The sequence below is a fragment of the Erpetoichthys calabaricus genome, chromosome 1 (assembly GCF_900747795.2).
Source record: "Erpetoichthys calabaricus chromosome 1, fErpCal1.3, whole genome shotgun sequence".
In the NCBI taxonomy this organism is placed as follows: domain Eukaryota; kingdom Metazoa; phylum Chordata; class Cladistia; order Polypteriformes; family Polypteridae; genus Erpetoichthys; species Erpetoichthys calabaricus.
The window spans coordinates 199,738,445-199,761,467 of NC_041394.2; the positions used below are offsets into that span (position 1 = coordinate 199,738,445).

A 23,023-nucleotide genomic window follows, 5' to 3' on the forward strand; every position below is an offset into this window, starting at 1 on the left:
TAAGAGTGACAGATGCATTCAAGTTGGTTGTGGGAATTCAGGGATCAACTCTGAGCTGTTTCTTATTCGTAACAGTGATGGACAGGTTGACAGACAAGATTAGACAGGAGTCCCCGTGGACCATGATGTTTGCGGATGAGATTGTGATATGTAACGAGAGTAGGGTACAGGTTGAGGAGACACTGGAGAGGTGGAGATATGCTCTAGAGAGTACAGGAATGAAGGTCAGTAGAACCAAGATAGAATAGATGTGTGTGAATGAGAGGGAAGTCAGAGGACTGGTGAGGATGCAAGGAGTAGAGTTGGTGAAGGTGGATGAGTTTAAATAACTGGGATCAACAGTACAGAGTAACGGGAAGTGTGGAAAAGAAGTGAAGAAGAGAGTGCAGGCAGGGTGGAGTGGGTGGAGAACAGCATCAAGAGTGATTTGTGACAGTTAATTACCAGCAAGAGTGAAAGGGAAGGTCTAAAAGACAGTAGTGAGACCAACTACGTTATATGGGTTGGAACCAGTGGCACTGACAATAAGACAGGAGACAGAGCTGGAGGTGGCAGAATTGAAGATGATAAGATTTGCATTGGTGTGACGAGGGTAGACAGGATTTGAAATGAGTACATTAGAAAGTCAGCTCAGGTTGGATGGTTTGGAGACAAAGCTAGAGAGGCGTGATTGTTTTGGAAATGTGCAAAGGAGAGATGCTGGAAATATTGGGAGAAGCATGCTAAGGATAGAGCTGCCAGGAATTAGGAAAGGAGGACGGCTTAAAAGGAAGTTTATGGATGTGGTGAGTGAGAACATGCAGGTGGTGGGTGTGACAGAGCAAAATTCAGAGGACAGTAAAATATGTAATATATAAAAGGAGAAGAGGCTCACAAAGGTACAGGAAACAGAAAAGATTTCTAATAATTTGTAATAACCATGCTTTAATGATACTGCACTAAATTAAAGACTGCAGTGAAGTTCACTGGACATTGGTTAGTAACGCTCCCTTTTCCTCTCAGAGTGAGTAGACCCCTGTGATTTTCTTAGTTTCAGTGTGCTTATACAAGACAAAAGTACTTTGCACTGTAAAAATTGTTTATTTTATAAATCTCTAATACTTTTTGAATGTATGGACTGTTTGTATGGACTTCATATGCGGTCTAGAAAAGCTTATGTTATCAGCAAAACTAATATGTGCGGACTGTACGTAGACAGCACCTACTTTCCGTGTCACATTTTTTTGCAGTAAAAAACTATTATTAACACAGATCATACATTATTTCTATACAGGATAGTAAGTGGTAGCCTACCTATAAAAGAAGAAATGTTGTTACAAGTGCTCAGAATTTATTTAGGTCCCTTTAAAAGATGTGTATTAAATACTGTTGAAGCAGATGTCAAGGTATTGAAAATGATTGACATGTGAGTTAACCAACAGGTGTCCACTTCAGGGTAACCAGGGGACATGCCATGCCATTATAGGAAGTTGTAGAAAAGTTGACCTGTGGTTAAATGTGCTTCATGGAATAAATATTATACAGTTATATCAGAATTCGTCTGCCTCTTCTTCATGTGTATTCTGTGTATGTGACAGCAGAATTGTCACTAAAAAAAGTGAAAAGGACACATGGGCCAAAGAGGGGAAAGGGGGAAAGGCTTCAGCCCCTGTTGCCACACCCTTGTACACAATCAACAGGCTTATCAACCATACATTTTTTTTCCTTAATGAAAGCAAGGTGTTTCTGCAGGTGGGAGCAGGACAAAACCTTTAGGGTGTGGGACAAACAAGGTCAAGTATGTGCAGAAGCAGTCAGGAATGGGATGGAGTACTGCAGGAGTGGACTGGTGGAAGATTAAAAAATCAGTTCCATGCAAAACTCTACTTCAAGGATACAGGTGGTTGGAATCTATCTTTGCAGAATGGGGCACAAGGTCAGAGCCAGCTCTTAAACTTCAGAACATACAGCTGTACATGGATGTTTATATGGTGTCACACACATTTGCATGGGAGGCAGCTAAAGGGCTCGAGTAGGGACAGTTCCGAGACATACCGGGATGTGGCAGAGTGCACTGACTCTTTTTCTCCCTTGCCTGCAGACCATTCACAGGAGATTCCACCTGGTCCTCTTGACGTCACTTCCGGGACCAAGCCAATGGAAGGAGACCTTGCTGGCCCCGGCCCCTGTGATGTCTCGTCCGGGCTCGCACCAATGGCAGAAGACCTACATGAGCCTGACCCCTTTGACTTCACTTCCTGTCTTCCCCTTTAAAAGCCTCCACCTTTTCCCTATTCCCTCAGTTCTGTTTGGACTCGGTTTTGTGCTGTATTATTTTGAAAGCAACTTTGCAGCTAGGAAACCAAATTATACGGGTGGCTGCCCCAAACCTTTATATGACTCTGTCTCAAGTTTGTGACAATGGATATATGTGTTTTTGTTATATTGTTGCACAAATATAAATGAAATAAACCAAATAACAATGCAGCCTTCCATCAGTTTTCCAAGCTGATTTATCTAATGCACTGTCACACAGAAAGAACAGTTCAGGTAGAATTTATTTTCATTCTTCCATCATGGGCTTAATACAACAGATTATTCATCAGTATTTTCAGTCAGTTTTCTGTTACAGTATCAATACAGCACACTGTACACACAAAAACTAAAGAGGTACTACAGTAGGTCTACTTCCAGTTTAAAAGGTTAAAACACTCTGGGTCAAGAAAAATTGGAACTGTAGTAAACATTTCATTTTCTTTTCTTTAAGTAAATACCTCTTGAATTTCTGTAGTACAAATTGATTTCTGGGCAGCCTTCCTGTGCAAATCTGTAATAGGAGAGATCACTTAACAAATATATATTTTTTTTAATTTCATAGTAATTGGGAAATGGAATATATTGCTAAACCTGTTTCACTGAATTGGGCTGCATCTACCATAATGTTGCATTCAGTTTTGCTTAATCTATTTGTAAAACAGTTCAGGAAAGATCACTGAAGTCTTAAAAAATTCTTTTTTTTCTAATTCCACAAATAGAGAATTTTTTCAAAGAAAAGTGAAGGCTTCATATACTTCTTTTACATGGATCTCCAAATCAGTTTATCAATGTATCATTTTTCAAACTATTGCAAAAGTTATCATTGTAAAATGTCCAACACGGCCAAAAAATCATAATGGCTAAGCATCCCCTTTCCAATTTTACCTATGAATACATACCCACCAGAATCTACTGTATACAAAATAATGTGGGAAGGAAAGATGCCACAAGTGAAAATGTGAAAAATTTAAATTTCATGTGAATGCACCAAATTGCCTGTAATTTTTTAACCCAGATGGCAAATTGCAATTAAGTCAGTGCTGGTTTGAAAACACAATCTAGCAGTAGATGAACATTTTATGGTTAGTGAGCCAAATGAGGGACACACATGCTTCACTACTGGCTGCAGGTATCGCGTGACATTCCTTAGGGCTCAGCTGTAAAAGCAGCATGGCATCTCCACTGTCAACCTGCAGCTAGTACAGATTATAAGGGGTTAACTTACACATAACAAATCTTCAAGATTTAAAATGAAAATGTTTTATTTCTTATAAATTGCACATATCAAGGTCTTTATGTTATATCACATGAACCCAATCAAAAATTATATAATTATGGGCCTCTTCACTTAGTGTGCCAGGCACCACATTTTTTAAAACTACTTCTTTTTATTAATGACAATGCTATCAACAGATGATCTCAAACTTTACATAATTAATACCTCCCACAAATTTAACATTGTGAAAACTATTCATATCTGCAGTTATATTTATATTTTAAATATATATATATGAATAAAGTTAAACTAAATTGAAATAAATAATAATAATAATACATTTTATTTATATATCGCCTTTCCCATGCTCAAGGCACTTACAGAATATAAGAAAGAACGGCAGGGTATACAGTATATAGCGTTGTACAAACCAGATAAATAAATAAAGAAGATTACGACAGTGAATTCAGAGAAAAAGCCTAAAAGACAATATAATTGATGGTCTAGAACACACACACATACAGGTTACGTGAGCATCTTGACAGAGAAGTAAACTGATAGAAGGTAATAAAGTCAGGGTAGCTAAAGCCTTCCTGAACAGATGAGTTTTGAGTTGTTTTTTAAAAGAATTCATGGAGTCAGCTGACCTGATTAATTTTGGTAGGTCATTCCAGAGTCTGGCCGCTATACAGCTGAAGGCCCTGTCACCCATGGAGTGTAGATTAGTGTGGGGCGCAACAAGATTGCCGGAATCAGAGGACCTCAGTGGGCGGGCAGGCACATAGTGATGGAGAAGGTCACTGATGTAGTTTGGCGCGAGGTTATTTAAGGCTTTGTAGGTTATTAGTAGGATTTTATATTCGATTCTGTAAGACACAGGGAGCCAGTGAAGATGGAACAGGATGGGTGTGATGTGCTCGCTGCTGCTGGTTCGAGTAAGGACTTTTGCAGCTGAGTCTTGAATAAGCTGGAGCTGTGATATAAGATTAGAAGGGGCACCTGCCAGTAGGGAATTACAACAATCGATGCGGGATGTGATAAAAGCATGGACAAGTTTCTCAGCATTAGAGAAGGAGAGGAAGGAGCGAATACGGGATATGTTACGGAGGTGAAAATAAGAAAGTTTCTTAATGTGATTTATGTGGGTGGAATAAGAAAGCAGGCCCGGCCTTAGGCATAGGCGAAGTAGGCGACCGCCTAGGGCCCCGGATCGACTCCTTGGTCTAATTTTCACGCATTTCGCAGAGCTTCCAGGGGGGCTCTGCCCCCCTCAGGGGGCCCCTGGACCCCCCTTTCGCCTAGGGCCCCATAATACCTAAGACCGGGTCTGAAGAAAGGGAGGAATCAAAAATGACACCAAGATTCTTTGCAGTAGAGGCGGGTCTGATGAGATCACCGCCAAGAAGGACTGGGAAGGAGCTCATTTTATTAAGTTGCATTTTAGTCCCAATTTGCAGGAGTTCAGTTTTGTTGCAATTTAATTTTAAAGAGTTCTGCTCCATCCAGGTTTTAATTTCACTAAGGCAGGTTGTGAGCTGAGAAAGCTCTGATGAAGTTCCACTTTTAACATTGAAGTACAGTTGAGTATCATCTGCATAAAAATGATAACCCAGTCCATAGCTACATATAATATGGCCAAGGGGAAGCATGTAAATACAGAAGAGAAGAAGGCCAAGGACAGAGCCCTGAGGAACTCCTTGTGTGACTGGCACTGAGCTGGATCTGCTGTTGCCAAGACTAACAAACTCTTGCCTATCAGTCAGATAGGACTTGAACCACTGGAGGGAAATGCCAGAGATACCCAGCATGTTCTCCATTCTGGACAGTAGAATGTCATGTCTGACAGTGTCAAATGCTGCACTGAGGCCTAACAGAATTAATATGCTGGTTTGTCCAAAGTCTGCTGCCATAAGCAAATCATTGGTTACCCGTAGCAGAGCAGTTTCACAGCTGTGCTGCGCCCTGAAACCAGACTGAAAGGGTTCCATCAAGTTATTAGAGGTTAAGCAATTGGTGAGTTGGGAAGCTACAACACGCTCGAGAACGTTTAACAGGAAAGGTAAGTGGGAAATAGGCCGAAAATTGTTAAAATTGTCAGCATCAAGACCAGACATTTTTAACAGTGGGGTTACAGAAGCGATTTTAAAAGTGAGCGGGACAGAGCCAGTGTCAAGGGATGAGTTTATTATTGTTGTAACAGTTGGGATTATGGCATGAAGGCAGGATTTAAGTAGTGTGCTGGGGATGGGGTCCAGTACACAAGTAGTCGGCCTCATCTTACAAAGCAGGTTATTAACAAACGCAGATGTGACTGGTGAGAACTTAGAGAAGGAGCTGGATGGACTGGACAAACAGGGAGAGATAAAAACAGATGATGTATTTATGTTAGTTGAATTATTTAGATCTTTAATTTTGTTATGGAAAAAGTGGAGGAATTCCTCACAGACTTCAGTAGAAGAGGTAGTTAGGCCAGATGCGGGTTCGAGTAGTTTATTAACTACAGAGAACAGAACCCTTGGGTTATCGTGGCCACTATCTATTATTCTGCCATAATGGGTGTTCTTGGCAGAAGTTAGTGCTTCTCTGTAAGCTCTTTGGTGGTCAGAGAAAGCCTGGATATGAACAGTGAGGCCAGTGTTACGTGACATTCTCTCAAGGCGTCAGCCAGCTGCTTTCATAGATCGCAATTCTGAATTATACCAAGGAGCTGAATGTTTAAAGGAAACCTCCTTATGTTTTAAAGGAGCCGTTTTATCTAATGCTGAATGAAGGGCTGTGTTATAGTGGTCAACAAAACTATCTAGTGTTGACAGAATAGGTGCAGACAGTAAAAGATCAGAAATGGATCCAGAAAGGATAGAGGAACAGATATTTTTAATGTTTCTGTAAGAAATTTGTCATTTACAGGTAAGAGAAGTAAAAGGCAGTGAGACAGTAAATACCTACTGATTAACAGACTGGTTATAGCAAATGACAAATCCAAATATGTGGTAACCTCTTCTGCCTATACTTTACTGTGCCGGGGGAAAAGAAAAAAATAAGGCAAGTAAGCAACCATTACAGACACCCAGTAATCCATTAAAACATTATCCTAATGTACTTTGAAAAGGAAATTTGAGATCAAAATTTACAGTAACTAAACGTAAGATGGGTTGCAGAAATAAGAGCATGATAATTAGTAACACTATTTTTGTCAAGCTGTGGTTTCACATCTTGCAACTCCCAGTTTTGTTTTTCTCATTCATGTTCATCTGGTTTGTTTGCACTGAAACACTCAGTGTAGCATATATGTTGACTTTGTTTGATGAGCTTCAGGCTAGATAACCTTTATAAGCTTGCAGCTTTTCAAAGAGAAGATTATAATGGCAGTTATTCACAAGTGACCCCATTAAGCTTTGTGGGCTTTCCCTTTCACTGTGATCTTTCAGGCTATTTCTATTTTATTGATAAACCAGCTTTTGAATTTGGGATGACAGATATGTTTAAAACTTTAATCCCTGTGCAATCAGAAAATAACAATTTTCCAGTAGTATTTGACCACTTTTTGACATCGTAATCTTGAAAATTACATGTTGCACTTTGTTTTTTTTTTTTAAAAAAAAAGCATTTAAGAAGAACTTTCAAACACTTTTGTGTGCATTTATCTGCTCTCATCTAAACCCCTATTAAACTATTCCAACCCAAGTTGCTTGTGTGCAAAGCATGAAAGCAGTGAAAAAAACTAAAAATAGGTTGACTTGATTTGGAGTCAGGCCATTTTCTGTACTGTAAAGTAGTGGGTGGTCAATTTAATTTAAATAAAACAATCCAATACAGGAGACCCTTTAAAGGATAAGTTTGGTATTTTTTCAGTATTTTGGTATATATGTATTTGCGGTATTTTTGGTGTGATACGTATTTTTCTTTATTTTGGTATAAATGCATTTGCCACACAGTGTCTTTATTATTATTACTATAAATTGAAAAAAATATGTTCCCCTCACTGGTGTTTTACATTAAAAATAAAGAGGCATGGGTAAAGTTGGAAAGCAAAAGCCTTAAAACTTAGCAGATACATCAATTTTGTCAAGCCAAGACAGTTGTGAAGTACTAATCCATATAAAACAGCTTGTACATATCAATTTTGAGCAACAAAACACCAGTATTATGGGATACATCTGTATTAAAAGAAAACCAGCTGTATGCGCTACCTCAGCACTTGTAAAGTCTCACAATAAACTTTTACTCCCTTGGGGTGTGGCTTCTTCTCAAAAGGTAAAATCACAGTAAACTGTTTGTGCCATGTGGTTGTTTTATTTATTTATTTATTTTTATTTCCACATTTATGTGATAACTCACACAAGCAAATAGAAGATGCATCCTTACCACAAAAAAAATATACCAGGAATATACGATAAAATGATTATTTCCATACCCTTTTTGTTGACACAAACATGCATCAGAAACTCAGAAGGCATGCTTTTTTATCAAAGAGAATGCATTTGATAAATTTGAGGCTTTTATTTTCCAGTGGTGCTTTGTGCCCCATTGCTTCCAATGTAAAGTGCCAGTGAGAACAAGATATTTTTAAAAAATTTATAGAGTGCTAGAGTTTGGTACACAATTTCACATGGCAAATGCATATATACCAAGTTTTTGAAAAAATAACTTTGACAAGAAAAATACCAAACTTAACCTTTAAGCCTTAGCAAAAAGAAACATTTACATTTTTGCCATTTGTTCTGTCTGTTGTGTAGAGGTTCTGTAAAGGTTGCAAAACCTGTTAATACTTTTATTCAATAGCACTGACTTAGAAGAGCAGTACTCACTAGAGAAAGAAAAAAGTTCATTACCATGTTGTGATCAGCAGGATTGGAACATCAACTCATTAAACTACTCTCAAATTTATTTCTTTTAAAATGAGTATGTTGCACTTACTTTGCTCATGTTGCTCCAGTTACACAGTATGTTATACTTTGCTCTAATTGTTTACTTCTGGCCAATATTTCTCTGCTCCCTCTCCATACCAATCAAATGCGATGGACTTAATGTTTAATTTATTAGTTATATCTATATTATTAAAATATTTTAGTGATTATCATGAAAAGTAAATACTCACAGTTGATAAAAGGGCATTGAGGGTCTATTAGATTTTCTTTTTTATCACATATTTAGTGCACTAAATTACCTACAAACAAAAATTGTAGTCAGTGTAAAGAGACCATTGTCTATCCTCAAATTAAAGTAAGATCTTCCCCAGAAGGTATCTTTAACATATTTTTTACAAATAAAAGTTTCTGCTACAAATGTAACTTTTATAGGGTATAGGGTATAGGTTTATGGGGCATTGGGACTCCTTTTGGAACAGATGGGACCTGTTCCGCCGTGACGGGTTACATCTGAACTGGATGGGCACCAATGTATTGGGGAGGCATATGTGTAGGCTAGTCGAGGATTGTTTAAACTAGGGAATGGGGGGGCAGGGAGTTTAGGACAGGCCAGGTTTAGATCTATACATGGAAGAACAAACAATGGTGTAGAAACAAGAATGCATAGTAATGTAAATTCAAAGCAAACATTTAAATGTAGAAGGAGTAATTCATTAAAAATAGCTTGCCTTAATGCTAGAAGTATCAAAAATAAGGTAAGTGAGTTGGAGTTATATGTAGCAGAGCATAATTATGATATTATAGCAATAACAGAAATCTGGCTAAATAACAAAGATGGGGATGAGTGTAACATAGAGGGATACACATTTTTTAGGAAGGATAGACAGAACAGAAAAGGAGGTGGGGTTGCTGTTTATGCCAAGCAGGATTTAAATGCAAGTCTTCTTCAGTTGGATGATGAGCCCCATCGTAGTGAGGACATGTGGCTTCGCCTGGAAAATATTAGGGAAAGAGGTCTTATTTTAGGAGTGTGTTATAGACCACCCAATTCAGATAGTAATTTCAACACACATCTTTTTAGTAATATCAAAAAGGCAAGTTTACAGGGAGATATTATAGACATGGGGGACTTTAATTATCCAAATATTAACTGGGATAACCTTACAGATGGCAGAGTACAAGAGTAGGAGTTTTTAGAAGTAATCAATGACTGTTTTTTAACACAGCATGTTAAAGCACCAACACGGGGTGAAGCCTGTCTGGATTTAGTATTTTGTAATAATCAGGATAGAATTGAGGGTGTAGAGGTGATTGAACCACTAGGGTCAAGTGACCATAATGTAATACAATTCTCAGTTTTTTGTAAGAGTGCAGATGCAAAGACTAAAATTGTTAAGTTGAACTTTGGTAGGGCTAATTTTGAGCAGATGCGACAAAGTCTAAGTAGGATACACTGGGATAAGCTTTTAAGTGTGGAGACAGTCGAGGAGCAGTGGAACAGGTTTAAAAATGTTTTACATGTAATGCAGGACAGATACATACCTAAATTTGGAATTAATAGGAAACTAAAAAAAACTCCACGGTGGATTAATAAAGATTTTAAAAAGTTGCAAAGGAAAAACTGCTTTATAAGGCATATAAGACTAATGACTGCAAAGTGAATTGTAGAACATATGAGAACATGAGGGCAACCATTAAGAAGGATATCAGGAAGGCTAAAAGACAGTTGGAGAGGAATATAGCAGATAAGGTGAAAGAGGACCCTAAGAGATTCTTTCAGTATTTTAGTAGTAAAAGAACAGTCAAGGAGGAGGTCAAGTGCATCAGGAATAGTAAAGGGAAATTACAAGATACAGACAGTGAAATAGCGGATGCCTTAAACTTACATTTTTCTGAGGTGTTTACAAGTGAGCAAGTGGATAACCTCCCAGAGGTAAACGCGACTACTAAGGAGGTACTGAGGGATTTGGAAATTGTAGAGGGAGAAGTACTGCTCAGATTAAATAAGCTGAAATCGAACAAATCACCAGGACCAGATAATATTTATCCTCGTGTTCTTAAGGAGGCTAGTGAGTACATATATAAACCCTTGACGCATATTTTTAGGAAGTCACTGCGCACTGAAGAGATTCCGAAGGACTGGAAAATGGCAAATATCATCCCATTATATAAAAAGGGTGACAGGGCAGATCCAAGCAACTATAGGCCAGTAAGCTTAACATGCATCACAGGAAAATTAATGGAAGGAATTATTAAGGATAAGATTGAGCAACACCTGGCAAGGACAGGAGTTATTCTAAGCAGTCAGCATGGGTTCAGAAGACTGAGGTCATGTTTTACTAACATGCTGGAATTCTATGAGGAGGCAACAAAAGGATACGATCAAAGTGGAGCTTATGATATTATTTATCTGGACTTTCAGAAAGCATTTGATAAGATGCCACATGAGATGTTCTAATGTTTTTCACATCATAGCATCTTAAAATATTATTTACTAGTATTGTGTTAGAAATAAAGGATATAAGTAATGGTCTGACATTCCCAATGGGGGGTTGAGGAAGATTTCTTACCCCGCTGGGTCAGTGTAATGGAAGGACCACTGGAGTGGAGATGCAACCCGACCGAGTGGAGATAGTATTTACAGACTAATTTCGCAGACCTCCTTTTTAAAAATTTTGATGTATAGCCATCTGGACCCACAGCTTTTCTTCCTTGTAAGGATTTTGATGAACCACAGTAGTTTGTCCAGTTCCTCTATAAGCAGTGCTTGAAGCTGGAGCAGTTTTAATTTATCGAGAAAGGTACAGCATCAACGTGGGCTTCTGCCTCATTAAACTCCTATGTGTATAGAGACTTATAATATTTCTTAAATATAACTTATTGTTTTATGTTCACTGAACATTCATGTCAGTACTGAAGAATTGCAGGATAATTTACTCATTACTGCAGATTGTCATTTATGATGTTCAAGCTAATGAATGAATGTTGAAGGAATTCCTAACAAAACCTATTACAGTCTAGCTGGTTGACTTTGATTTTCACAAAGATGTGGGTATAGACAATTTCAGCAAATGTTTTATATCCCTGATTGATTCCCTCCAACTTTTGTAAGGTCCTACTCACTGACATTAAGTCAAAATATAATTATTTCACATGTATATTGTATTTATCCATATATGAGTATTTCTGTCTAGATTGCATGATGTTTAATATGTTCTTGCATGCTACCTTTTGCTTTATTTTAAATATATCATATTTTTCAAATTTGTATCAGAGCTGTTGGCTTGTGAAGGATGTGTAATATATAAGAATAAATTTACGGAATTGATTCTGCATTATATATAATTCAAGAGTTTCTGTATTGGACAGTTCCTCTGAAAGATGACCAGCGTATGATATATGACTGAGGTCATGTTACCCAAGGGAAGGCATTAAATTACACTAAATGACCAGGGGGAAAACAAAAGGGAAGCCACATGAGAGTTGAGGAGAAGGAGGCAAGGTGTTTTGAGTGTAAAAAAATAGTCAGCCAATATGTTTTGTTCAGGTAGATGAGGTGTGATTTTCAGAGCTAATAGCAAACATTTTCAATGTAATATTCTCACTTTGTAAGGTGTAAATATAAGAATATATACAGTATTATATATATATATATATATATATATATATATATATATATATATATATATATATATATATATGAAATATAAGAGGTGTAAGAAATCCAAGAACATGCTCTTTAGAGTTTTTTCTGCACCTTCGTCATTTTAAGTTACAATAATTGCTGGTACTGCTTTTACTATCAAAGTAAACTAAATCTCTCTATTATAATAAAAAAAATCCTGGGATGAGGCGTGACTTTTTCAAAGAGATACTTTCACGTCCCACGAGACGAGACTTTGTGCCAAGAGATTTAACCACACCCGGGGCCAGAAATAAAAGACAAAGATTGGATGACAAAGTAGAACGTCGTAAAGAATTCAAAAACATTGGCGCGATACACATGCAGAGCAGGTTAGGGATAATGAAAGTACTAAAATTCAAAAGTCTCAAAAAAAAATGATAGTAAAGATCGTATTAGCACAAACAAATGGAAATTATTACTCTGTGAAATAACGGAACAGCGAAAAGAGATCGAATATATTGTTCAGATTTAAACTTTAAACTTTGGAGACTTGTAGATTGTCTAATTCGTGTTGCCATCAGGGAAAAGTAGTGTTTCTTCCCAATGAAGAGGCGTATCCACGAGAATTAAAAGATTTGTTGTTTGGTGAAAGTGAAATCCACATACGCAAGCGGCAGAGATGTGAAGTGCAAAGTGAGCAGGGGGTGAAGCCCCCTACTTATACAAAAAATAAATAAATTATGGGTCTTCAAACTGGATACAGCACTGTCAATTGCAGTTTAATATTCATTTATAACATATGTAACTCAATGATTTCTGATTGAATTAGCATGAGTTGCATCCTAACCCAAAAGCACTGGGTATATAGAAACAACCAATTACTCACAGGGAGGCCACATTCATGTACACAATCAAACTCACTCATACCTCAGCCAATTAGAAGTCATCAGCCAAAATTACACACATCAGTTTTTTTTTTTTAAATTAACCTATTGAATTCAAGGTAAAGCTCTAGAGTCTAAATGGTACTGTCTTTTCAATTCTGCTCCTGACTGTTCCTGCCATAGTTTCATCCTGTTCCCGGATTGGTCCTAACAAAATACTTTCCCATCCCTGCACGCTTTCTACCATGGTCACCCCAGGTTCCATTCCACTCCTGACTGCATTCCCATTTTAACCTGTAAAGCACACTTCAGTCAGGCTCATAGCCTAAGTGAAGACGTAGAGCATAAGAATCTGTAAAGGGAAAAAACTGACACGCACACAGATTTGAGTAAATCTGTTTATGACTTTTTTTGTTTTGTTTATTTCATAATGCAATCAGAGTTTATCTAATGATATTGTTTTCAAAAATAATAAATAGATATATGACTAGATATACTGTAGAGTGATGAGCCGTCCTCTTTTTCAAAAAGATGAATTCTTTTTTTGTGACAAAATAGTGGTCAGGTTGATTAATTTATAAAGTCGCAAAAATTGTCTAGTATTTTGTCTTGATTTATTCTTAGACTGTTGTCATGTATGTGAATTTGTGGATCACTCTCTGGGCTCACCCGAGGTATGTACTACCACCCTGAGTTGAGAGGAGACACTGGCGGTAACTTTGTATTTCCTCCTTAGTGCTGAGACGAATCCCGCAGCCACCAAAAGGAGGTGTTCCATTCTGAACAGAACACACCGCAGGACAGAGCTCCCGCCTGGTAACTGAAATTCTGAGAATTTCAAAGCTTAATGGATTCTCAAGTATCATAGGATCTTACTGGTGAGTGAGGAAAGAAGGGAATGGTAGATTGGCAGACATTTCAGAACAGTATCTGCAGTCATGGTAAAGACAGCGCTAAGCCAAAAGGCAAAATTTTCGACTTACCAGTCGATCTACCTTCACCTATGGTCACAAGCTGTGGGTTGTGACTGGAAGAACCAGATCACAGATACAAATGGCAGAAATTAGCATCCTACACATGGTGCCTGGGTTCAGCCTCAGAGGTAGGGTAAGGAGTGCAGACTTTTGGGAGGAGGTCAATGCAGAGCTGCTGCTCCTATGCACTGAAGGGAGCCAGCTGAGGTGGTTCAGACATCTTATTAAGATGACTCATGGATGTCCTTGGGAAGCATATCTGGTATGACTAACTAGGAAAAGGCCTCAGGGTTTTGGAACACCGTGCTATACTGCCTGAGAAGTTGAAAGGGATGGTGGGAAAAAGGGACATCTAGGCATTTTTGCTTAGACTGTTGTCCCCGTAACCCAGACCTGGATAAGCAGAAAAAAACTGATGAATGGCACTAAAAGATGCTGAGATATAAAAAGGTTAGCAAATGGTTAAGCATGTTCAATCAAATAAGGACATAATAGCATAAATAGCTTTTGCTTGTAAAATAAACATAATCTTGTTTAATTACAAGTAAAATAGTACATCTTTCCATTGTGGTACTATAAGTGTGTTAGGTTTCTTCCAGTTCAGCAGGATAAAGGCTGGGGGCCCAAGCAAGGACTGGTGTCTCTGGAGTGTGTTACAGAAAGAGGGTTTCAGTATTTTTATTTGAATTGGGATCTCGATGGAGTGGTGGTGAGATGATGAAATGGCTACCTAACAAGCCTGTGCAGTTGTTGCTAATGCTATTGATAGATTCAGGTGTCTCATTTGCACCCTTGTAACATCACTTGTGTTTACTTCACCTTTGATTTTTACAAGGAACATTTCAAAAGATCCTCTAAGTACCACATTTGCATTCTCCCTCTACTCCTTCTTTTTTTTTGCACTCACTGTAAATCAATCTGTTGCTACCTCTGCTTATGCTTGCCATTTTCCAACTGCTTTTTGTCCAAGCTATTGTAGTTATGCTGCATCGTAAAATAACTTAAAATTCATAAAAGATGATGCAGTTGGGGCATGAATGACATGCTCGCCCATTAATTTTAGACTTCATTGTGATAAAAGTAAGGATTTTGTGTGTCATTTTATTAAAAATACTGCAGATTGTGGAGTCTGGGTTGCAGGTGGAGATTAGCTTGTACACTCTCCTGGGCAGTACTGAGACTGCAGTGTGATGCAACTTAACAGAATTCATACATATAAAAAAGAACATATTTTCACATCTAGACATATACTGTATATGAATATGTTCAGTGTATATAACATGCTGTGTTAATTGCAAGATAAATATTTTTTTAAATCCTTAATACTGCTAATGTCACTAGCATAAGTAACATCCTTAACATATACTGCTCAAAAAAATAAGGGATTTAGCATTGTCTATTCATAGTTCATTCCTTATATAATACAGTGTTTTACAGGTCTGTTTCCTCTTTCACTGACACCTGTTGGTGTCTGTCTTTTAACATTGCTAACACTGAATACACTGTTGTATTTTCCACTAAGGTTGGGTGACTTTCAGTCATTTAAGCTCCTCTTTGAGTTTTGCGAGGACATTAAATGCTGGATGGTTAAAAAGAAGAGCAGGCAAAATGTAAAAAAGTCAGTTGGTGTCCTAGGTCAAATATACCATTTAATAGCCTTTTTGTGCTATAAAATAAGACAAACAGTAACAGTAACTACGGCCTTTTATGTTCTTAATCTTGTCAGGGAATGAATGGCACATTTTATGTTGTCTGATTTTTTATCTTTTTTTTTTTTTTTTAACCTTTTCTGAATCATTGGTGCCTTTTTATGTAGGATGAACTGGAAAGAGCAGAAAACCTTCACAAGTGTTCCCAGTAAACCATTCCCAAAAAAGATACATAGGACCCATACACATGGCAAAGATTAAAAATTACATAACTAACATCATTATGTTCCTTTTGTTTTGTCCAACAACAATGGCATTTTAAAAAAACAGTATGTAAATATTTTTTTTATTTGAAGAAAATAACATTGCATGCAATCAGGTAAAACAAGGGAAAAAAATAAAACAATTTTAAAAAGAAAACAGGAACAAAAAGAGACAAAACCTAACAAAAAACAGAATTTGTAAATAATTCTAAAAATAACAAAAACAATACAGGGCCTTCAGAAAGAATTTAGGCTCCTTCACTTTTTACACATATTCGTTATGTTGTAGCAATATGCTAAATCATTTTGTATTATTGTAGTCTTTCCCTCTACTTACCCTTTGTTTTCTTCAAGGGTAAGTGTACTCGTCAAGTTCATTATCGGGTTGGTCTACTGTTGCACTTTAAGATGAACACACATATACATAGCTATACACATACACACAGACCCTAACCCCAACAGTGCCCCATGAATGACACACACATGCTGATTAACCTCTAGCACTTTAAACCACACAAGTGCTTTAGGAATAAAACAGCTCGTCACTCTCTCAGCACTTCAAGAGACTTACTTATTATCGGCACGAACAACATACGATGTTTTAATGATATCTCAGACCTAAATATTACTTTTGGTCTACAAGAATACATTTAAACATACAAACTCTCAGTACTCTTGAGTATAGGCCATTTATCAGCGAAGAATACCTACTTTACGTACTGTTCCCTACTATTGAGTGGAGCTCTCACTCGCAGCCTTAAAAAACCTCGCAGCACAGAGGTAATGGCAAATCTCTGGCTGCACCAGGTGCTCAAAGAAATCTACCTTATTATTTCAATCACTCTATAGACATTAAGACAAAGCATAGAAAGTTAAAAGCAGCATGGTATTTATTACAGATATAATAATAATACCACTGGAACAAAGAATAATAGAAAATAAGACTGATAGAAAAGTCTGGATATATATATAGTATATATATATATATATATATATATATATATATATATATATATATATATATATATATTTGCAGTTGGAGATCCACATATGCTGGGTTTATGTCCAAGTGTCTGTTGAACGCCATCAACAGACACTTGGACATAAACCCAGCATATGCCAACTTAAGAAGGACATATGCACTTTAATCAAACGATACACCCCCCCCCCCCCCCCCCGATCATACTGACTTAGTCACCGCCACCCACCCCCCCCCAATACTGAATGTGATGCTATATATTGCCTTTGATTCTTGTAAGTCTAAGCATTATCCTCTGATGAAGACCCCTGACAGGGGTTGAAAGCTCAGGAATAAAACTATTTTATGATACGTGATTCGTTTTTTTCTCCCTTTGTGGATCTCCAACTGCAAATATGCAAACCGTATCACAGACCTTCTCTTCCATATATATATAGTCTTTAGAAAAAACTTACGAAAAAAAGTAGAGATGACAAGGATGAATGTCCCAGGGCAGCGTTTGATTTAGCAATCGATGTTCATGAACATGCTGTTAACTGATGATCAGATGAAAACTGGTCATACGTGTCTTTGTTTTCTTTTCTGACGTCACTCTTCTGTCATCGCTGTTTCTCTTCTGACGTTACTTTCAAATGAGGCATATTTATTATAAAATTTCATGCCGTGGTTTCACAACACATGATTGTTGTATGCACCTGATTAGCTGGCTGTCAATATGATAGATGAATTTTGCTCAAACTCTTTAATCTATTGCCTTAGATAATAAAGTTTTTTTTTGATGTTGCCTAAAACATCGCCATGTCCTCCTTTCCCAGGCTGTAAACCAAATTGTTGTCTCAGATGTCCATCCATAAAGTAATTAATATCCTGACGTATCGGTTCAGTCTTCCTTTTCCAGGCTGTAAAACCATTTTAGCACTATGCTGTGAACAACTGTTATAAAAGTGAGGTTTAAGGGAAGAGGATATGTCTTTTTTATTATAATGTCTATACAAGTGTCCTGCATCTGAATTCATCTTCTTGGGATTGAGCAAAATATAAAAATAAAAATATAGAGAATAATTTGTAGATTTTATACACCATAACAATTTAAATTATTTTTTTCCCTCATCAAGTAATGCTAAATACTCCATAATAACAACATTAAAACAATATTTTAAAAATGTTTGCAAATTTTTAAAAATAGAAAACTGAAATACCACATTGACCGCATTCAGACCCTTTATTCAGTAAATCTTTGAAGTAATTTTGGCAGCAATTATGGCCTGGCGTCTTCTCGGGTATGACACAGCAAGCTCTGCACACCAGGATTTTGGGATTTTCTACCATTTGTCTTGGCAGATCCTCTCAAGCTCTATTAGGTTGGATGGAGACAGTGAACAGCTATTTTAAGTTGTCTCTAGACAGATGTTAGATTGGGTTGAAGTGTGGACTTTGATTGGGAAACTCAAGGACATTAACTGAGTTATTCTTAAGCCACTCTTGTGTTGTCTTTGTTTTCTGCTTAGAGTCATTGTCCTGTTGAAAATAAACCTTCTGCCCAGTCTGAGGTCCAGAGCGCTCTGGAGCATGTTTTCATTAAGGATATCTCTGTACTTTGCTGTGTTTAGCTTTCCCTTAAGCCTATATAACCTCCCAGTCCTTGCCACTGAAAAAAACACAGCATGATGCTGTCAAAACCACATTTCGCTGTTGGAATGGCACTGCACAACATGATGAGCGGTGTCTGTTTTCATCCAGACATGACACTTAGAATTGGGGCCAAAGAACTCAATCTTGGTTTCATCAGACCAGAGCATCTTATGTCTCATAGTATGACAGTCACTTAGGTGCCTTTTTGCAAACTCCAAGTGGTCTTTCATGTGTCCGCTGGTCATTCTGTCATAATGCCCAGATCGGTTTAGTGTTGCATTGGTGGTTGTCCTTCTAAAAGTTTGTCCCATCTACACACATGTTCTCTGGTGCTCAGCATGACTGGCCAACAGGTTCTTGGTCACCTCTTTTACCAAATCTCTTCTCGCTCGATTGCTGAATTTAGCTGGACAGACAGATGTAGGAAGAGTAGTCTTCCCCACGTCTGTACCTCAACACAATAATCTTGTCTCTAAGCTGTGCAGGTAATTCCTCTGACCTCATAGCTTAGATTTTTGCTCTTTTTATACATCGTCTACTGTGTGACTTTCTATAGACAGATGTGTGTATTTTCTAATCATGTTGTATAAATTAAATTGACCAGAGGTGGACTCCAAACAAGGTGGAGAAACATCTCAACAATAATTAATAGAGTGGGATACACCTGAGCCAAATTTCAAGTCATAGCAAAGAGTCTTAATACTAGTGTCAATGTGATATTTCAGCTTTTTATCTTTAATCACTTTGTAAGTATGGGGTGTTGAGTGTTGTTTGGTGAGAGAAAAAAATAATAATTTAAAAGATTTTGGCAGAAGGCTGCAGCATAACAAAATGTGAAAAAAATAAAGGTCTGAATACTTTCTGAAGATACTGTACTGTATATTAAACTGAGCAGAAATAATCACAAATGACCAAAACTGAAAAATGATCAAAGAAGACAAGGAAAAGAAATATATGTGTCATCTCCCAACCTAGTGAAGTAACCCTGGCTAAAACATAGCACATACAGAAACACCACTGGTAGTACTCAAACTAAGAAAAGGTACTATCCTGAAACATTCTGCTCATGTGAAGGCCTGAGGCAATGCCCCAGTTTCTTTCTTTCTCTCTCTCTCCTACATCTTCAAGATTTTTTTTATCTTCTAAAGTTTATTTTGGTATTTTGATTGTGGCCCATATGGCTGGAACTACCTTTTCAAACTCAAGACATTACTCATTTAGTCATGTATTTTAATATGTCTTGCCATAGCATGTTCTTGTTCAACATGGTGATCTTTTTAAAAGTGGTCAAATGTTATCTTCTCATAAAAATCAATCAGCTCAGATCTTTTCTAGGTTAGCCTGTAACCAGCACATCCACAGTTTCCTAAAGTCTTTTGTAAATGTGTTTGGATTTGTACAGTATTGCTGCGTTTTGACATACTAGACAACATGGTTTCACCTGTTGTTGGTGTATTGCTATCATAAATATTAAACAGTAAAGGTGATTGTTATTATTAGAACTGAGGGTAAGGCAAAAACCATAAAAAAAATAAATCAGAACTCAACACCACCAAGAAAAATAATCTTATTTTTTGTGAATTCATTCAGCAAAAAAAAAAAAATAGTGAAATAATATTACCAAAACACACTGGCCAAAAATAAAGAGAATATTTGCAAAAGAATGAATAAATAATTTAGGATGGACAAAGAACTTAAAAGTCAGAACAAAAAAGAGAGATGAAGAACTGCCTTGATTAACTAGCTGAAATGGAATCCTGAAAGCTGAATCCTTTAGATAGTTTAAAAGGTCACAACCAAAAATAATTAAGTTCAAAACTAGAAAAAACTTGAATCAAAACAATGCAAACGTTAAAACATAAGCTAAAGGAGTAACTACAATATTAACCATTAGGTATGCAAAGGTCAAAGTACCTGAATGCCCAAAAAAAAAGCATACTTGAAGTAAATAAGCACAGTAAGACCTGCTCAAAATTATGGGAGTTGAAGACAACTTAATGTACTGTAAAAAGAAAAAGTCTTTCACTCAGGTAACTGCAGCTCTAATGGCTGCAAAACCTTAGAGAACTGATTGGAATTGATTCTTTGCCTTAAACCTAATGCTATTAACCCTTCTACACGGAGTTCTCCTTTATTGGACTAAATGGGCTGGAAATTAAATAGGAGTTATGAGAGCATTTACACAAAATATTACCCTCTCAGTACTTCCATATTGTCAGGGAGAGGATACCTGTTCACATTTCAGCTTTGCCTCCATAAATAATTACTCAAGCTCAAGCAATAAGAGTTCTTTTTAGTTCCTTCACTGTGTTTTTTCATTAGTTTGCTGTTTGAACAAGTTATTGTCATGTTTGTTAAGGGCCCATTCCTTAATTAAGTCAGTTGCTTTGTCAGCCAGGTGAAACTGATTTTTAACTAGGTAGAAAAAGAGGATAATGAAAAGGAGGTAGGGAGAAGAAACTGGTGTGGAGAAAAAGATTGCATGCTGGAGGACAAGGTGGCAGAAAAGGAGCCAGCACGCTATATAGTTAAGCTGAGCAGGTGTGCAGCCAGTACGCCTAAAAGAGGAGCTGAGTGAGTATGCAGTCAGCACGCAGAGTGGACAGGCTGAGCAGATGCAAGTTCTGAGTGCCAAAAAAACAAGCTGAGTAGGTGCACAGTAGGCCGAGGACATGCCAAGAAGAGAAGGACCCTGTGTGCTGGGAGGACAACCCTAAAAGGTTTGTAGGTCAGCAGTGAAAGGATGGAAGAGGCTGTGCCTTATGGGAGGATACAGATGTTGGCTGTTGCAGAGAGGGAGTTCAATTGAATGACAGCAGACAACTTAAAGATAAATAAACATCAACTGATAATAGTTATTTGGGGACTTGAGTTCTTCTTCCATCCATCCATTTTCCAACCCGCTGAATCCGAACACAGGGTCACGAGGGTCTGCTGGAGCCAATCCCAGCCAACACAGGGCACAAATCAGGAACCAATCCCGGGCAGGGTGCCAACCTACCGCAGTGAGTTCTTCTTGAAACATACTATACTGTACCAATTGCAAAACCTTGATTTTGTGGGGGGTATTCAGGTTTTATTTCTGAGGGAATATGTTGTATATTAACTTTTGCCCAAGTACATCCAGGTAGTCACTTAAGGTGTTTTATTGCAATTCTTTTTATAATTATTAAAACCTTGAAGACCCATCTTTCTTGGTCAATTTGTATGATATTGTGGGGATAGGACACCTCTGGGGGAGAGGGTAATTAGGTGCTGGTGCAGGGGCTCCCATTCTTGCCCCATACAAATTGAGGAGGGTGGCATAATCAAGGTTTCTGTTTTTTTTGTTTTTTTTTAATTTACCCTGGTTAATACACATACTTTCTATACATGTGTTGGGAATATTATTCATATCATATTTTAGGTCCATACCTGATAAAAATTCTTTTGAGGTCCTGGATACAAAATATAATGAAGAGATGATTTATGCTGGTTGCTAAAGATATGACTAAATTATTGCACTGGTGGGCAGAGTGTAAAATTAGCAAAACCAACTGCACAAGTGCCTTGTTTATTCCATAGTAACCCATATCAAATAGAAGTGATACTGGAAAATGTGGAGACCATTTTCTGTGCAAACCACGTGGGAACTTAAACAATTTATTATTGCTGTAATAGAGATGGAGTTAATTAGGACCTAAACAAAAGAGAACATAAGATTTAATGTGATAAACTGTCATCTTGGAAAAAAGTCTGCCTGTATTTTGTATAGGGACTACTAAGGGAATTAACAATTATAATTACTACCTATGATTCACCATAGATATGCACTATTCACTAAAACAGCAAATTTACATCAGCATAGTGAATAAACTTTATCAGCCTGGCATTTGTGTTAATGACAAAAAGTGTTAGCATTATATCAGAATATCTGTCTGAAACAGGACATGGAAGTAAAGGCAGAACAATTAAAAACAGATGTAGCAGTATGGAGGTAACAGAATGAAACAAACTGTTGCAAATTATATTTACCACTTTGGACCACTTCATGAAGTTCATTACACACTGATTAAAACTGTTTATGAAGACTTTCGTACTTACCAAACAGTTGCTGATGGAAAAGGAATTTCCCCGCAATGAGACCCGTTATGATAGCAAGTAACCAGAGCAACACTTTCAAAAAATTCCAAGCCCCTCCAGGATACTTGTTTGCAATAAATGAAAAGCAATTTCCCACAACAATCACATTTGCTTCTGTCTGGCTGTGTGAAACAGGATCTTCAGCAAATACCAAAAAATTAAAGAAAGTCACCAAATATGCCACAGCAAGGCGAGACCATGGGTGTTGGAAATAGTACAGGATTTTTTTATCAATCTCCATTCTAGGGACTTTCACTCCAAAAATATTTCTGTAAATAAAAACAGATGAATATCAATAAACTTATATATATATCAAAACTACCTTTGTGAACACTCTATAATAACAAGACAAACATGGGAAAAATTTTTGTTTATGATTTAAAAGATTAAGAAAAGTAAAAGATAAGAAAAAATTACTCCTGATCCATCAGTGTCATCATTCAGAGAGGGGCCAACAGAAATGACTAAATCTCACTTTAAGAATTTTAAGTTTTATTGTAGGGGATGTAGAAATAT

At 37.2% G+C, this 23,023-nt stretch overlaps 1 protein-coding gene across 1 annotated transcript in view; it reads right to left on the reverse strand.

Annotated features, from left to right (window-relative positions):
* The window catches only part of tmem117 (transmembrane protein 117), a 517,204-nt gene extending 494,427 nt beyond the window's left edge, over positions 1-22,777 (reverse strand). Inside the window, 1 exon segment of the mRNA XM_028810700.2 lies at positions 22,469-22,777. Coding sequence (XP_028666533.2) covers positions 22,469-22,748 — 280 coding nt within the window. The 5' untranslated portion in view covers positions 22,749-22,777.
* Between the last annotated feature and the right edge of the window lie 246 nt (positions 22,778-23,023).